The 15264-nt window shown below is 62.8% G+C and overlaps 2 protein-coding genes across 16 annotated transcripts in view; one reads left to right on the forward strand and one right to left on the reverse strand.

Annotated features, from left to right (window-relative positions):
• Positions 1-15264, forward strand: part of B3GNTL1 (UDP-GlcNAc:betaGal beta-1,3-N-acetylglucosaminyltransferase like 1) — a 110690-nt gene that overhangs the window by 64451 nt on the left and 30975 nt on the right. For 6 of the 14 annotated variants that reach the window (XM_045085600.1, XM_045085597.1, XM_045085601.1 and 3 more), the window contains 6 exons: positions 1184-1308; positions 6761-6896; positions 7004-7072; positions 7409-7483; positions 7908-8057; positions 8914-9016. In XM_045085600.1, coding sequence (XP_044941535.1) covers positions 1184-1308; positions 6761-6896; positions 7004-7072; positions 7409-7483; positions 7908-8057; positions 8914-8994 — 636 coding nt within the window. In that variant the 3' untranslated portion in view covers positions 8995-9016. The other 8 variants (XM_045085608.1, XM_045085602.1, XR_006608283.1 and 5 more) reach the window with 7 other exon arrangements.
• The window catches only part of TBCD (tubulin folding cofactor D), a 155034-nt gene continuing 152412 nt past the window's right edge, over positions 12643-15264 (reverse strand). The window contains exons 38-39 of one of the 2 annotated variants that reach the window (XM_045085596.1): positions 14614-14698; positions 12643-12826 (exon numbers count right to left, since the gene is read on the reverse strand). In XM_045085596.1, the coding sequence (XP_044941531.1) occupies positions 12812-12826; positions 14614-14698 (100 nt within the window). In that variant the 3' untranslated portion in view covers positions 12643-12811. Of the gene's footprint in view, positions 12827-14565; positions 14699-15264 lie in introns of those variants that run through there. The other variant, XM_045085595.1, reaches the window with a different exon arrangement.

Consider the following 15264-nt stretch of genomic DNA (forward strand, 5'->3'; position numbering starts at 1 on the left):
CGAGGTGGACGGCTCTTTAATCAGGAAAGGCACGAGCAGAGGCAGCTGGTGGGGGCCGGGAGTCTGAGGCTGACGTGGCCCGGAACCGCATCCAGCCACGGTAAGCAGCCTCGGCGCCAGGCTCGGGAATCTGAATGCCCCCAGGAGGCCCTTACGCCAAGAGAAAAATAACAGAAGGGCTCTTGCTGGTTCCGAGCTGGCCCTGGGAGAGCCGGCTGGCCTGCGTGGGAAGGCCTGGAGAAGGCTCGTCACTGTCCAGGGGGACTGGAGGCCCAGAGAGGCCACGCGGCAGACGCTCTTCCGATGCGCTTTTTCTGCCCAGCGGGAAGAGCTGAGGGAGGCCGCCCGCCCTCCCCTCCCCGCGCGCCCCAGAGGCCCTGCAGTGGCGTTTCCCAGGTGACTGAGGTGCTGAAGGACTGGCCGTTTATTTTACGACGTGTCCAAATCTGTCGCCCACTTCCCGGTGGCCGGTGGTGGCGCTGTCGGGGGGTCGGTGTCTCTGTCCGGTACCGGCTCGGGGAGGCTTCCTCCCGGCGCAGTCTCTGCGTTCTGGGATCTTCTCCCTTCCACTTGCCTGCCCCTCCCGCGTTCTGTCCTGTGGACTTCGGGACCGTGAGGCCGCGGCTTCCATCCTGGGTCGGTCTGCTTCGTCCCTGCCCTGTGGTGCCGCTTGGGACGCCAGCCTGTGCCTGGAGCCACGTCTCCTGGCGACGTCAGTGACGAGGCCCCCGCACTGCCGGCTCCGCTCGAGGTCACACCCCTAGTGCCGCGCTGTGGACAGCCGGGGAGGTGGGCGAGAGCCAGACCCCTCCGCACCTCGACGTCCGCTGCGGGACCCAGGAGAGCCCAGGGAGCAGACCTGGCGTCTGGCGTCCAGCTTCCGTGGTCAAGGCTGAGCACGGCCGCCCGCCGGGCTAGTGGGAGGCTGGAGGCTGCGGTCTCACGAGCCAGGGAAACCCCCAAGAAAGCTCTCGGGCCCGCAGAGAGAGACCCCGTCAGTGGGGAGGGCTGGTCCTCGGGCTGCCAGCCACACGCGACGGCGACACCAGTGCCTCCCGCCTTGACGTGAGCCCCACGTGCTCGGTGGCCAGGCTGCAAGGAACGCACACGGGGGAAGCGTCGGCCACGGGTCGTCTTCTGTCAAAAACCCAGTGATGGATGGCGCGTCTTTTCTGCCCTGCAGGGTGTGCCCGAGGACCTGCTGTTCTTCTACGACCACCTCAGGAAGGGCGGCGGGGTCGTCCGCGTGGACCAGAGCCTCCTCCTCTACCGCTACCTCCCAGACGCCGCCACCCACTCTGTCCTCGAGTATGTGGGCCCCGGGGCTCCAGGCGTGGTGTGGGGGCCGCGGAGGGCGTGGGCTGCCGACGCTGGTCCCTGGGGTCAGGTCTCTCGCACGAGGCGGGAAATCTGGGCGCAGGGCCGGGCCAGGCGTGCAGAGCCTTCGTGGGGGGCAGGGGCTGTCTTGGGGCCTGTGGTCAAGGGCTCCCAGGACAGAAGACAGAGGCTGCAGGTCTGTCTGCTTCTCTGTGGCGAGAGAACCCACACGGAGGGGACAGAAGCCGCAAAGTGTGCCAGGCGCGCGGCTGACTTGCTTACTGCTGGCTCAGTGTGCCCTCTCTGCCCCCACTGAGGGGGCCTGTCGCTCCCTCTGGCCCTCCCCTGCCGGCCCACATGTCCCCAGGGGCTGGTGTGCACTTGGGGCGCGCTGCTAGGGTGGCGGGTGTGCAACACGGAGGAAGGGTGTTGTGTCTTCGGTTTGAGCTCTGTGTGCATCACGTCTTCGTCACCGTGAGAAACGTGTCCCCTCGGTGCCTTGCTCTTCGGACACTGCTTGCTTCTGGGGACGGGGGGTAGGGGTGCCCATTCATCTTTCGTAGGTGGGGTTGGCTGTGCTTCCTTGGAGGGCGTGATCCCTGGCTTCCCTGTGGGGCAGCTCCGTCTGGGGGGCTCTGACGTCCACCTCCACTGTTGCGTGCAGCGCTGTCTCGGGGTCCCGGGTTGCTTCAGGAGGTCCTTGGGCATTCGCACGTGTGTTGAAATTCAGTTTGATTTTGGCTATTTACTGTTAAGTCTGCACTTCTCCACGGTAGCTTTACTAGACCTCCGTTCTTTGGGTTTGCTGTCACATAGCTGACTCCGTGCAAGTGTGATCTGCACCACGGGGTAGAGGTCACGTCACAGGAGGACGGAGCAGACCCTGATGTGTGCTGTGTGTCTCATCAGTCCCCAAGCCCATGAACACAACCAGACAGAAGTAAGCAAATTACGCATTACCTCCACGGTTCCAGTTGGAGGTTTTTGGGTCCATCTCAGTGACTGAGAGAAGCATGGAGTCCTGCAAGGTGCAGAGGACTGGAATTCGCCCCTCAGCCCGACCGGCATTTATAGAACGTGACACTCAGCTGTAGAACATGTTCCTTTAAGGTGCATGACCAACAGCTCCGGATCCATTTCAAATGATTAAAATCACACAAGGTGTGTTTTATAACCACATAGAATTAAATTAGAAGTCATTCACACATCTTTAAAAAATCCAAAATATTTGGAAATTAAGCAACCAAGGGAAAAAATCAGAAATCAGGGAAAAAAAAATTTCAATTTGATGAAATTAAAATGGTATGCGAAAATTTGTGGAATTCACTAAAGCACACAATCTATATACTTGCAACGAACAACTGAAAAAAAAAACCACAATAAGAAACATGTATTATGGGGGCCCCTGGGTGGCTCAGTGGGTTAAGCCTCTGCCTTCAGCTCAGGTCATGATCCCAGGGTCCTGGGATCGAGTCCCGCATCGGGCTCTCTGCTCAGCAGGGAGCCTGCTTCCTCCTCTCCCTCTGCCTGCCTCTCTGCCTACTTGTGATCTGTCTGTCAAATAAATAAAATCTTAAAAAAAAAAAAAAAGGAAAAAGAAAGAAACATGTATTATGGCACCAAAAAAAATAATTGTGAGTAAACATGAGAAAGTGTGTATGTCCTCTGGAAAGTACAAGCAAGTGCAGAAGGAAATTAAAGAAAACCCATAACAGGGACAGAGGGACGTCCCTTTCATGGGTTGGAAGATTTGATGACTTTGATGTTAGTTCTGCCCAGACCGAGCTGTGGATTGAACATCTTTGCAGATATTGATACCTGATTCTAAAATTCACATGCAAAATTAAAGGACCCAGAATGGCCTCAACAACCTCGAAAACAATTAACTTTGGGGACTCACAAAGCCCAGGAAACCGCCACAGCATCAGGAGAGACCATGGAATGGAGAATCCAGAAATATGTTGAAAATTAGACAATAGCATCGATTTTCAACAATGTCTCCAAAGGCATTTAATGGAAAAGAAGGTATTTTCAACAAGCGGAACCACCAGATACTCACATAGGCAAAGAAGGAAAGAGCAGGGGTCTCGCGCCGTACAGAACACACTGCTCGGGTCGGCTCTCGGATGTAAGCCTAGAAACAGCCGGAACCCGAAGTTTCTAGAGGGACGCAGGCAGCACCTTCACAATTTCAGGATCAGCAAAAACTTACAGCAAGGACATGAGAATCACGAACCATTTACAAAGTCATGAAGCTTTACCAAAATTAAAAACACTGGTTCCTAAAAAGACACCATGGGAACATGCGTGGCAGACGAGGGGGAACGTTGAGTCTGTGTCTGAGGGAGAAGCGAGCGGAGGCGCGGGAGGAACCCCAGCAGCAGCGAGGTCACACACCTCCCAGGTACGGACACCTGCCAGGAGGCGAAAGTTAACATCCGCCCATTCCCGTGGAGGCGAGGGTGTGGGTCTAGCCGGAGGGCCGCACACCGATCTCAGCGGAGCACCGTCTGGAGAACGCACTCGTTTATTAATGGAACTGATATCCCGTGACCTAGCAATTCCACGTCTAGGGGCTTAACATAAAACACGTGGAAACCTCGTTCAACGCTGTTAGCCTTGCCAGGAACCGGCAACCACCCAGATGTCCATCCGCAAGCGCGTGGAGGTCGTGGGGACGGCGCTCAGCCTTGAGCAGAGGAAGCCGCTGCTGCTGCCGGAACGGGGATTCGCGTCGCGGCAGACGCTCCCTGCGGCAGGCACGGGGCGTGCGTACTGTGGGGTTCCGCTTACAGGAAGCCCTCCAGCAGTCAGGCCCGGTCTCTGCTGTTCCTCATGACAGCCAGTCCATAGAGGGATTCCCGCTGGTGCACCTGATGGAACTCAGAACGGGTGCTTGGTGTAGTGATGAGAACAGGTAGAAATTAGACCCGGGAGATGTGGGACCTTGGGGACCTCCTGCGGCGCGAGGCGTGGGACCTTGGGGACCTCCTCTGTCACCATCGCGAATGTTCTGGTCTGTGTGTTCTCACGGTAGGTTCCCTGGAGACAAACTGAGGGAACTCACCGTAGGACTTGGAGGGGCCTCTGCTGGGGCAGGAGCCTGTGTGTCCCGGAAGCACCAGGCCAGCCGCACCTGGCTTTGTCTGCACGAGTCGCCATCTTGTTCGCAGATCAGCCTCTCTCCTGTTGAGAGCCTGCTTGCTTTTTCTGCAGCGTGAAGCTCTGCCACCCACAACATGAAAGAGGTGATCTCATGTAGTTTCTGTATTGGATTAAAATCTTTGCGCCGTGAGTGGCAAAACCTCACGGGGTAATAACGAGCTTTAATTACAGCCTCAGGCTTGTTGAGAATCAAGTTTCTTCCAACTCGCTGCCCAGACGGCCTCCGGTGAAGGCGCTCCCGGTTGTTCCTTCTTCCGTTCTAAACCGAGCGCGGTCGGCACGTCCCCTGCTCCTTCTGACAGGCGGGGGCCTCCCGACCCCGAGGCCTGACCCTCCCGTGCCCGCCGCCTCTCCCAGCCCCGCCGCCGAGTCCCGCGCTGTCCACGGCATTCGTCGCCACACCCGGTTCCCGAGACGTCGCCGTGGTCAGGGCTCCCCGAACAACACGCACCACCGGGTTAAAGGCTTGTTTGTGTCCGTGGTGGCGTCCTGCCTCCGTCCCGGAAAACCGCTGCTCTGTGCGGCCTCTCGGCCGTCCTGCCTGGGGCGGAGACCCCCTCCCCGGGGCCGGGTGCAGGGGTGCCTTCGGAGAGGCTGGTCTGTGGGTTTGGGGAAGCTGCTCTGCTCGCCACAGCCCCTGCGGGGGACATGGCGGCCCCACGGTGAGGAAGGACAGATAGAAGGAGCGGGGGACGTGCCGACCGCGCTCGGTTTAGAACGGAAGAAGGAACAACCGGGAGCGCCTTCACCGGAGGCCTTGATTCTCAACAAGCCTGAGGCTGTAATTAAAGCTCGTTATTACCCCGCGCAAAGATTTTAATCCAATACAGAAACCACACGAGCTGGTGAGACTGCGGATTCCTCCCGGGCGAGTGAGAACCGACCAGCACTGGGAAAGACCGCCCTCCGGGGCGGGAAGGCTCCGTGGCCGTCCCTCTGCTGCATGGGCGCCCGGTCACCAACGTCTCCGGACCGGGCCCCGCACCGGAGCAGGGACTGTTGGAAGGGACAGGACAGGTCCCTGTGCTGACAGAACGTCACGGGGACGGGGGCGGGGGGAGCCGCTGCCAAGAGCCGATGTGGCCCCGCGTCCCCCTCAGCTGGCGGGGACCCGGGGCCGGACCCCCACAGCGCTTGCTGACACCAGCCGTCCCAGAAGGGCGGAAGCGTTCGAAGTGACTTCACCCGCAGCTCCCCGTCCCTTCCTCGGCCTCAGGCCTCCTCGCGGAGCCGGACTCGCCCGTGGTCACGGGTCCTTCGACTCCTTCCACGCCCTGAATGTGGCCGTGCGGGTGGCGAGCGGTGTGGGCCGGTCGGTCCGGAGCTTGTGCGGGGCTGGGACCGGGGAGCCTCAGCGCGGCCTCGGTGCCGCCGTCAGAACGTCTGCCGGCCCCTTGCCCGGCACCACTGTGTCCAGGACCCCGGGTGCCCCGCCAGGCCCCAGCCCCCGCCCCAGAGGAACGGTTCCCTGAGGTGCCTGGGAACAGCCACAGGTCACTGGCTTGGGTGCCGCCGAGCGCGGCCGCGTCTATGCGATGGCGGCCACCCCGTGTGCTGAGGCGTCTCTGGGAGACACGTTGGGATTGGGGTCGGGCCGCTGCCCCCAGAGAAGTTCCACCTTCCTCCAGCTTGCCGTAGGATTCGTTTCTCTGAGACACAGCACAAGCGGGCAGGGGCAGAGGGAAGACCAGGCCTGAAGCAGAGGCCCCACAGGGTCCATCGCGGGACCCTGAGATCATGACCGGAATGGAAACCAAGAGTCGCAGCCTCAACGGACCCTCCACATTGTTAAGTGATGCTTTCCTGCCTGCGACCCAGGCCCCTTGGGTGCGCGCGACCGCGCTGAACAGGAACAGCGGAGCGCGCCGGCCGCTGTGGGGCGCAGAGACACAGCGCAGGGGCCGGGCCTCCACGTCGCTCGGAGCACGGGGCCCACGGAGGGGTCCCCGCTCGGGGAGGACCAGTCGGCGGTCCGGCCAGCTTCGGCACAAGACGGCTCAGCCGAGCTCACTGGACGCGGGGGCGGCTGCCTCCCCATCGGGCTCTCCGCGGTCTGCCTGGCGTCCCTCACGGCCTGAGTCCGTGGACGTGATAAGGGCACATCCTCGGGTCCACAAGGGGCGGGGGGGGGGTGCAGCGCGACCCTGCTTGGTTCATTCACTCACCCAGCCGGCGCCTCGGGAGCTCTGGAGAGAAGGGGCCCCGCAGGGCAGGGGGGGGTCTGGGAGCGGCTCGGGGCCCCCGCGCGTCTGCTTCACCCGCCCCGTTTCCCCGCCAGGACCACCATCTGGACCCACCGTGTCCGCTTCCTGGAAGAACGGGTCCTGCCGCGCTGGGCAGCTTTCACCATCTGGAACGCAGGCAGGCAGGGCCGCCGGCTCTACCGCAGCCTGACGGCTGAGGCACGACGCAAGGTGGCCGCCAACCCCGCCCTCCTCCCCCCCGCCCAGCAGCTCGGTCCCCGTGGACCCCCCGGCCCCGTCTCCCGTCCCTGAGGCTGGTGTCCTGTGCGCCCCCCCAGGTGGTTGCCTTCTGTGACGTGGACGAGAACAAGATCAGGAAAGGCTTCTACTGCCACGAGGACTCTCAGGTGTGTGGGCTCCACGCCCCGGGAAGGACGGCCTCCTCCCACATGGGCTGTCCTCACCACCCCAGCCCCGACCTGGGGTATGTGGAGCAGCCGTTGCCCAGAGCCTTCCTCCTTGGGGAAGGCCACCAGGCCCAGCAGCGGTGGCCCCACTGCTGGGGATCTCCGAACCCAGAATGGCCTGTGTCCCTGTCTGGCCCAGGTCTGTCTGCTGTGCACCTCGGAGCTGGGTAGGGGTGAGGGGTCAGTCCACGTGCCCTGTCTGCATGCAGGTCCAGCATGGCAGGGCGTCCTGTGGGACCAGCATGGACCCCAGCCCACAAGACCTCTTGTTCTCAGGAAAGGCCTAAGCCTCGTGTTCCAGTCCTGCATTTCCGAGCTGCCCGGCCCCCCTTCGTCATCTGTGTGAAGCTGGTAAGTGCTAACTGCTGCCACAGAGGGGCTCAGGCGATGACCGTGTGGCTGCCCAGGCCCCCAGTTGTGGGATCACGGACGTCTGACATGCAGCCAGATGTTCGTGTCCTTGGTTTGGGCCACCTGTGTTGAGCTGTGGGCTATTAGGGGAGGTGGCCATCGCCGCTCTGGGGAGGCCACCCAGGGTGCCAGAAGAGGCTGCCACGGTGCCCTCACGAAATGGGCTGCATTTCTGGAAAAGCAGCATTTTGGGGGGAACTTGCTAAGTGCCAGACTCGAGGCCCATTCCAGGGGCTCCTCAGAGGCTCTGGCCGAGACGAGGGTCTGTGGCGGGTAGAAGCATGGCTGAGAAGCACCTCTGACCGAGCACCGTGGTCCCCGTCTCCAGGGCCGTCCTAAGACTTTACCTCCCTTGAGGTCACAGGTGCAGGGGACAGGCTGCTCTCGGCCTCCCTGGGGACCACGGTCTCCTTGCCCAAGTCGGGCTGGCCCATGTGGCTGGGTGACCGCATTCACTCACTCCCGAGTACATCCGTCGTCCACGGGCCCTGGTCATTTCCGGCCTGGCAACAAGGTAGGCGGAGCCGTGACAGTCCTGTGAGGGCGGAGCAGATGGTCAGGGTCCCTGAAGGTGCCCTTTGTGCACGCACCTTCCTGAGGCCAGACCCGGGCTCAGTCGGGAGGTGCCCTCGGCCCTAGCCTTGCTGATTTCTGGCTGTGCACACTCCCATGTGAGACTTGCCTTTTTACAGATTCTTCCAGGAAAAGCTATTTCCTTCTGAACAATTTATTTGAGAGAAAGAGCGTGCACAAGTAGGCAGAGTGGCAGGCAGAGGGAGAAGCAGACGCCCCGTCCGGCCGGGTGCCCAACGTGGGAACCGGGATCATGACCTGAGTGTGTCCCTGTGCAGCCTTCTCCGTGTGGCGTGTCCCCATGTGGCCCATGGAGAGTGTCCCCATATGGTCGTTCCTGTGCCCTGCGTCCCCGTGCTCTCCCCTGTGCAGGGGCGGAGCCAAGGGAGGGGCAGGAAGGCATCCGTTGAGCTCTCCTCAAGCCCGGGTTCAGGCCCCTCAGAAAGAAGCCGGAGTGTCCCGGGAGCCCTGGACAAGGCACAGAGGAAAGCCCGTGTGCCCCAGAAACAGGGGAAGGAGCCCTGCCGGCCCTTTCCTGCCCTTGGTCCCTGTGTCCGCTGCTTTCTGCCGCGAGGGACCCAAGTTCCAGCTGGGAGGTGTGTAGGCCTCAGGGGACGCCCCCACCTCCTTCCCACTGGTGACCAGCAGGACACCGTGGTCAGCTTTTCATGACGTCGTGGCCCACCTGGGGTAGCCACAGGCGACTCTGCCCCGGACCCCCTTGGGAGAGCCCCTGGGGGTCCCAGGGCAGGCTGGGAGAGGCCCGGACCAAGCCAGACATGCTGTCCCTCACACAGGACCTCACTGGGGGTGCGTTTGAGGACAACCTGAGGTCGCTGCACCTGCGGGAAGGCCAGGACTTTCTGCACTTCAGCTGACGGGCCCCAGCAGCCACTCCAGGTACGTGGGATTGGGGGCACGAGGGCAGGTGGTCCGCGACCCTGAGGGGGAACAGGCAAGGCAGGGCTGGCACCAAATGCGCGACGGACGCTCCTCCGTGGGAGGCTGGCCCCTCCCTGCAGGCTTGTGTGTGAGCGTGTTCGGAACTAGGACGTGGTCTACACGCACCAAGGGGCAGAGTCGAGAGCCCACAGCCCGAGGGACGCGTCCCTGACTGTGTGAGCGGTGAGAGGCTCCCCTGCCCCCAGGGGCACTGACAGACGTCCGTGCGGCGAGGGCGAGGACAGCTGCTGGGTGCTCTGTGCTATGGTCCCGCCATGGTGGATGTTTGCGCGTGAACCTGGGGCAAACCCAGGCACGGTTCCTGGGTCTGACTTGGTCCCACGTGTGGACATACGGGGCGCCGACCGAGAGCAAACGCTGTGTGCTGGGAGCTCGCGGGGCAGGCCTGTGAGGATGTCCCACGAGGATGGCAGAGACTCAAGGGCCTGGAGGGGGCTGCGGGGGCCAGGGCCGGCCTCGAGGTTGGTCAGGGCCATGGCTGGCTTCGTCTGGCAGGTCCTCGGTTGCCGGAGGCGCGAGTCAGGAAAGCTGGCAGTGAGCGGCGTCCTGGCCGTCTCGCGCTGCTGGCTGCAGGGGTCACTGCCTGCTTTCCTGACTGGCCGCTGTGGGCAGAGGTCACGTTTGTGGGCCACAGTGCTGGCAGCTTGCGTCTCCCAGGCCTGGGAGTCCCACTGCTCAACCCGCCAAGGGCAAACACCATCAGCCGTGAGTGACTGTGGGTGACTGTGGGTGACTGTGGGCTCCCCTTTGCCTGACCCAGGACCCAAGCAACAAGGCCACAGGTATGCTGTGCCCTGAGTGACCCGTGCCAGACCCAGGGGTGGCCCTGCCGGCAGGAGCCCCGGGTGAGGGCTCGCACCAGCAGGCAAGGCTCCCGAGTGGGCTCGTGGTGGGGCGCGTGGGCGTCGGAATGAGAAGCAGGGTCTGCGCGCAAGTGTGAGGCGCAGGGGGAGCTGCTCCGAGCAGGAGAACCAGGCGTCCCGCTCGGCGCTTGGCTCTTCTAGAGACACGTTTATGTTAACGCTGAACACCCCTGGCCCCTCTTGTCCACTTCCAGACCCTGCCCATGTCGTGTACCTGCCGCTTGCTCACTGTCCCCAGCGCGCGGAAGTGCCCCACGGGGACAGCCCCCCCGCCCACCCTTCCTTCACCAGAGCAAGGGCTCCGAGTGGGGCGAATGCACTCCCACAGATCCGCAGCATCTGGAGGTAGTTTGCTCCGCGAGTGGGAAGGGGGTTGCGCCTGGCATCGGGGTTGTTGCCAAGGACTGATTCAGCCCAGGGCGCCTGAGCAGTCGGTGAGTGTCCGACTCTTGGCTTCAGCTCTGGCCGTGACCTCTGGGTGGGGAGATCGAGCCCCATGTCGGGCTCTGCCTGGAGTCTAACCCCCCCCTCCAAAGAACCCCGGAATTGCTCAGCCCCAAGGCTCAACCCCTAGCTGTGCATTCGAGGCTTGTGTCACCTGGAGGTGAGGGTTTCCCCGCGTCCACGGCTCTGCCCAGCGGCCGCCCCTCTCCCTTGCTCCGTGCCAGGCCCTGTGGTTGGGGGGTGGGCAGGGTGGTGGTAGCCGCGCGGGTCTGCGGCTCCGGTATCTGGGGACGAGCCCCCACGAGACCCCTGTACACACTGGGCCAATTCTTTCTGAGGCCTCTTTTCTGGGTAATTTCTTCAGCTTGTGTCTAGTTGGTTGTTCAAATCTATCCAGGGAGCTTTTCCCTGATAATTCTCCTCGGGGTAGTTTCTAACTCTTTCAAAAACAAATGTTCTGTGGCTGATATTACCAACATCGCAGTTTTGGGGTCTGGCTAGTGATTCCCCATTTGTCTATTTTGTGACATTTCTGGAACAGGAGTTTGGGTTCTTTCCAGCCTCTCCGTACAGATGAACCCGCACTCTTCCGGGGAGAGTCTGTCGGCCGCTTCTGCCCACTGTCTGGGGGCACAACTGGCGGGGCGGGGGGGCAGGCATGTGATCGTATGTTCCAGGTCAGCTTGAAGAACTGCCCCTCCCTCCAAGGGAACCTCCGGGAGACTCCGCTCCCCACCCAGCTGCAGGGGGAGGTGGTGACAGGATGCTGTCCCCTCGCTGGGGTCATCTCTGCTACCGGTGCGGGCGCAGCCTCCCAGGGTCCCAGCTGCACATGGGCCTTACGTCCTAACCCCCATGCTGCCCCGAGACGAGAGCTCCCCACGTGCCTCAGTTCAGCACATGCAGGCGCTCAGGATCACGGGGAGGCTCGGTTCCATCTAGAGCGTGGCCATGTGTGTCCCAGGCACCCTGGCTTCTTGCTGCTCCTCAGACTCACCAAGCTTGTCCCTTTCTGGGGCCACAAGGTGCTCTTCTGGGTCTGGGGCCGGCCTGCTGCACAGCCCCGCACGGCGGTGCCCCACGCTGCGTGTCGCCCAGGCACCGGGTGTGCTCACAGGACGGTCCGCGTCTGCTCCTGGCCACACTCTGGCTACTTCTGCAGCCAAGATCCAGACGCCGCGGGTCCTGTCTCCCCACCCATCATCCTCTGGGGCCTGGCATGGGACCTCCGCCGGCCGCGGGGTCTGGCTGGTCTTCCATCTAAAATGGAGACCTCGGGCCGCCTAGGTGGCTCGGTGGGTTAAAGCCTCTGCCTTCCGCTCAGGTCATGATCTCAGGGTCCTGGGATTGAGTCCCGCCTCTGGCTCTCCGCTCGACAGGGAGCCTGCTTCCCCCTCTCTCTCTGCCTACTTGTGATCTCTGTCAAATGGGTAAATTAAATCTTTTAAAAAAAAAATGAAATGGAGACCTCCCTCCTCGTTTCTGGGAGGGAGGCATGTTTTAAGGCTTCGATCCACAAAGCAACACCAGAGTTTCTCCTGCAGGGGTGTGATCAGGTGCAGCCAGGGAAGGCAAGCGCTCCCCCAAGTCAGCGACTGAGCCCGGCGGGAAAACTACTCCCCACGACGGAAGCAGCACCCACGCCCGCCTCAACCTACCAGGTCCCTCGGCCCCATTACCACACACGCCCACGAGGGCAGCTCAATCCACCCTTGGTTCGTGGCCCCGAGCTCGGCACAGCCCTCGCCTCGGACACTGAATTCTCTCAGCACCTGCGACACCACATCCAAGCTTCGAGCCGGGAGACAGCAGACAAGGCGCGGCCATGCGGGCCCTGAGGTGGTGAACTTCCGTGCACGGCAGCCTCGCTAGCCTTCAGGTTAGGTCCACTCTGGGCAGCTGGAAAGAGGCTTTTTTTTTTTTTTTGGGAAATCAGCTGTGGAACCTCCCGCGTGTCCCCAGGGCAGCCGGCACCAGGCAAGAACAGCTGCCCGGCGGGGGTCCGCCACGGCAGGTGCCGGTGCAGCCACTCCCCACCTGCCGTCGGGTCCCACCACGAGCCGCTCCTGTGAGGTCTCAGGCAGGATTCTTTGGTTGCACAAAACTGTTAGGGGTTGGGACCCCGTGTGACGCCCACATGCGCTGGGCACGGCAGGGGGTGTGGGGGGCAGAGGAGGGGAGGCAGCGCCGGGGCTCCCCCTGGCCCCCCTGGGCCTGGTCGCCGGCCCCCATCGGTGTCAGACAGAGACACGAGACTGCTCAGCACATGGTTTTATAGACAGGCTTCCCGCGGACGTGAAGCCAAAAGCACCGACACCCCAGGACCCGCATGAGGAAAAGCCATCGTCGTGGTGATGAACCCCAGGTCCCTCGGCGCCACGTCCAGTCATCGGGCTCCTTCTCCCTGCTGGCCGGTCAGGGAGCCTCAGCGGGGGCCAGGCTGTGGGGGACACAGCACAGGGTCAGGCCGTCAGTGGCGATCCCTCACCCGGGCCCCGCGGCCAACGACCAGTGTAGCAGCCGGGGAGTCCCCGGGACTCGGTCCCCACCCTCACGCACCCATGTGTCGGGGCTTCCTGACGGCAGCGGGCACCGCGCATTCGCTTGGAGAGCCACAGCCGCCCACGGGCCCGACGGGCGGGCACAGCCACCGCCCAGAAGGAACAGCCTGACTGCGGGTGCCCCGAGGAGGAAGAGACTTAAGAGCGGACACGGGGAGGGGAGAGGCCACTGGGAGAACCAGAGGCAGAATAAACCCGCCTGAGTCCACGCGCAGACGAGACGCATGAGGTCAGACCGGAAACACAGAGGGCGGGGGGAGCCCGACAGACCCGAAGCACACGTTAAATGCTCCAGGAACTCAGGTGAGATCCAGACAGACCAGACCTGGTCGCGGCCTGTAAGTGTCCCACTTAAACGGAAGAAAACAGGAAGAAGGGGTCCAGGACAGCAGAAATCCCGAGCGGCTGTGCTCCCAGGGGATGGAGCAGACGTGAGGGCGCGGCACCTTCTTACAAAGAGCATCTCTAGGTGGCGGTCAGGACATCAGGACGGTGGCCCAGACCAAAGTCCACAGGCACCCCGGGCCACTGCCTGCAATGCCACACAACCCCGAGAAGACGGGCGGGGGCGGCTGCAGCTTCTCCGCCTCTTGGAGAACGGAGCCCCCGCCCCCGACGCGGAGATGGACAGACACAGACTCTGCCCAGAGCCGAGGCCCAGCGCCCAGCGGAGCGCACGATGCTGGACGTGGGTGTGAGCTGGCAGGGGGGCGAGAGTCTGGGGTGCCTCCTCAGGGAACCCTCCAGTAGCCCGCGGTTCACCGGTCATGAAGCTGGAACCAGGGCTGGGGTCTGCCCGGACAACCGCAGTTGGCCCCGCCTCCTGCCAGCAGGACGCCAGGCTCACAGCCGGGGTCCTCTGTCCAAGTGCACCCACCCCCATGCCCGGAGGGGGACAGTGCAGGGCGCCCCGGGCCGGGCCATGACGAAGCTCTGGAGGCTGCAGCAGTGCCCGCACTCCTGCCGGACGAACCCGGACCCCCGACCCCCAGAGCCAGGTGCTTGTCCCCCGAGGCACGGAGCTGGACCGCACTCATGTCTGGATGGACGTTCTCACTCAGGGAAAGCTCAAAAGCAGTCGCAGACGAGACGCACGGCCAGGGGGATACGGCCAGCAAGGCAGGACCAGGAACCAGCTCCGGGTCTGGCCGTCCCAGCACGTGCCGCTGTGTGAGCTCCTGTGGAACCCACAGCCCGGGTCCACCCCACTCCCTCGCGAACACTCCTGACAACCCCGCAGGAACCGGACGGTCAGCTTGGGGCCCTGCCATCTCCGAAATCCACAGCCGCCGATGCCATGGAAGATGGACACCTCAAGGGGCAGCCCCAGATACTCCAGGGGTGACAGAGTCCCCAGAGAGGACAAGTGTCCAGGGAGGCAGTGATGGTGGAAACCAGACAGCGGCACCAAGGACCTCGTGCAAGAGGCATGAGCTTGAGGACTGGCAGCGCAGAACGGCCACCCACCAGGCAGATGGCCGGTCCTGATACGCGCCTAGTGGGGACAAGGCACACAGGAGGCTGCAACAAGAAGCCGGTGAAGCACGAGGGACAGGCCGGGGGGAAACACGCCAGTCCGTAAACCCGACCGGTCTAGACTCGAGCTCAGGACGGAGGCTCAGGAGCCACACTCAGATCTCACATGGGAAGGGCCCCTGGGTCTCACCTTGGGGACCAGTTGAGGTCTGGGCACGCCGAGGAGGTCACACAGGCGGTTCCGCTGGCCTCTAACGAGTGGGAGCTCCGCGTCCCTGGGGAAGAGCAGGCAAGAGCAGCTTCAGCAGCGGGGACGGTCGGCTCGCGGGAGGCCTGTCACAAGCTACGGACGCGGGGTGCGCAGAACCCCACCATCTCAGCCGGGGAGACCGGGGCAGACGGCACCAGGCAAGCCCCTGCTCCTGGCACCCTTCTGGGGAAACTGGGGAGGCGCGGCCCCAGACTGGCCAGAAATGCTGACACTCAGAAAGGTGGGGTAGGTGGGTTTTCAGAGTTTTACTTGACTTTGAAAGCTTTGTATCACTTTCATTAAAAGCAGAGATTCTCTTTTTGAGAATCAAAAAATGAACTGTGAATTGCTCTGGAGTTTCCTTCAGCAGAAAGGGCCCAGGCTGTGCAGGGAGAGCCCCGTGCGCCCCCCAGGGAGAGGGCAGCAGGCTGCAGCCGCGATCTGTGCCACAGGGTCCCTGTGTGTTCGTGCCGTGGACCGCGTGGGGGGCACCGCGCAGGGAGAACCATGGCTCCCTCCACAGGCGCTGAAGTGGGCGGGTCCTGGGGGACGGGACCCCAGCTGCTCGGGCACCCACGTCTTCCGGAGTGT

Source organism: Mustela putorius, unplaced genomic scaffold (genome assembly GCF_011764305.1).
Source record: "Mustela putorius furo isolate JIRA1106 unplaced genomic scaffold, ASM1176430v1.1 tig00000873_pilon_pilon_pilon, whole genome shotgun sequence".
Lineage (NCBI taxonomy): Eukaryota > Metazoa > Chordata > Mammalia > Carnivora > Mustelidae > Mustela > Mustela putorius.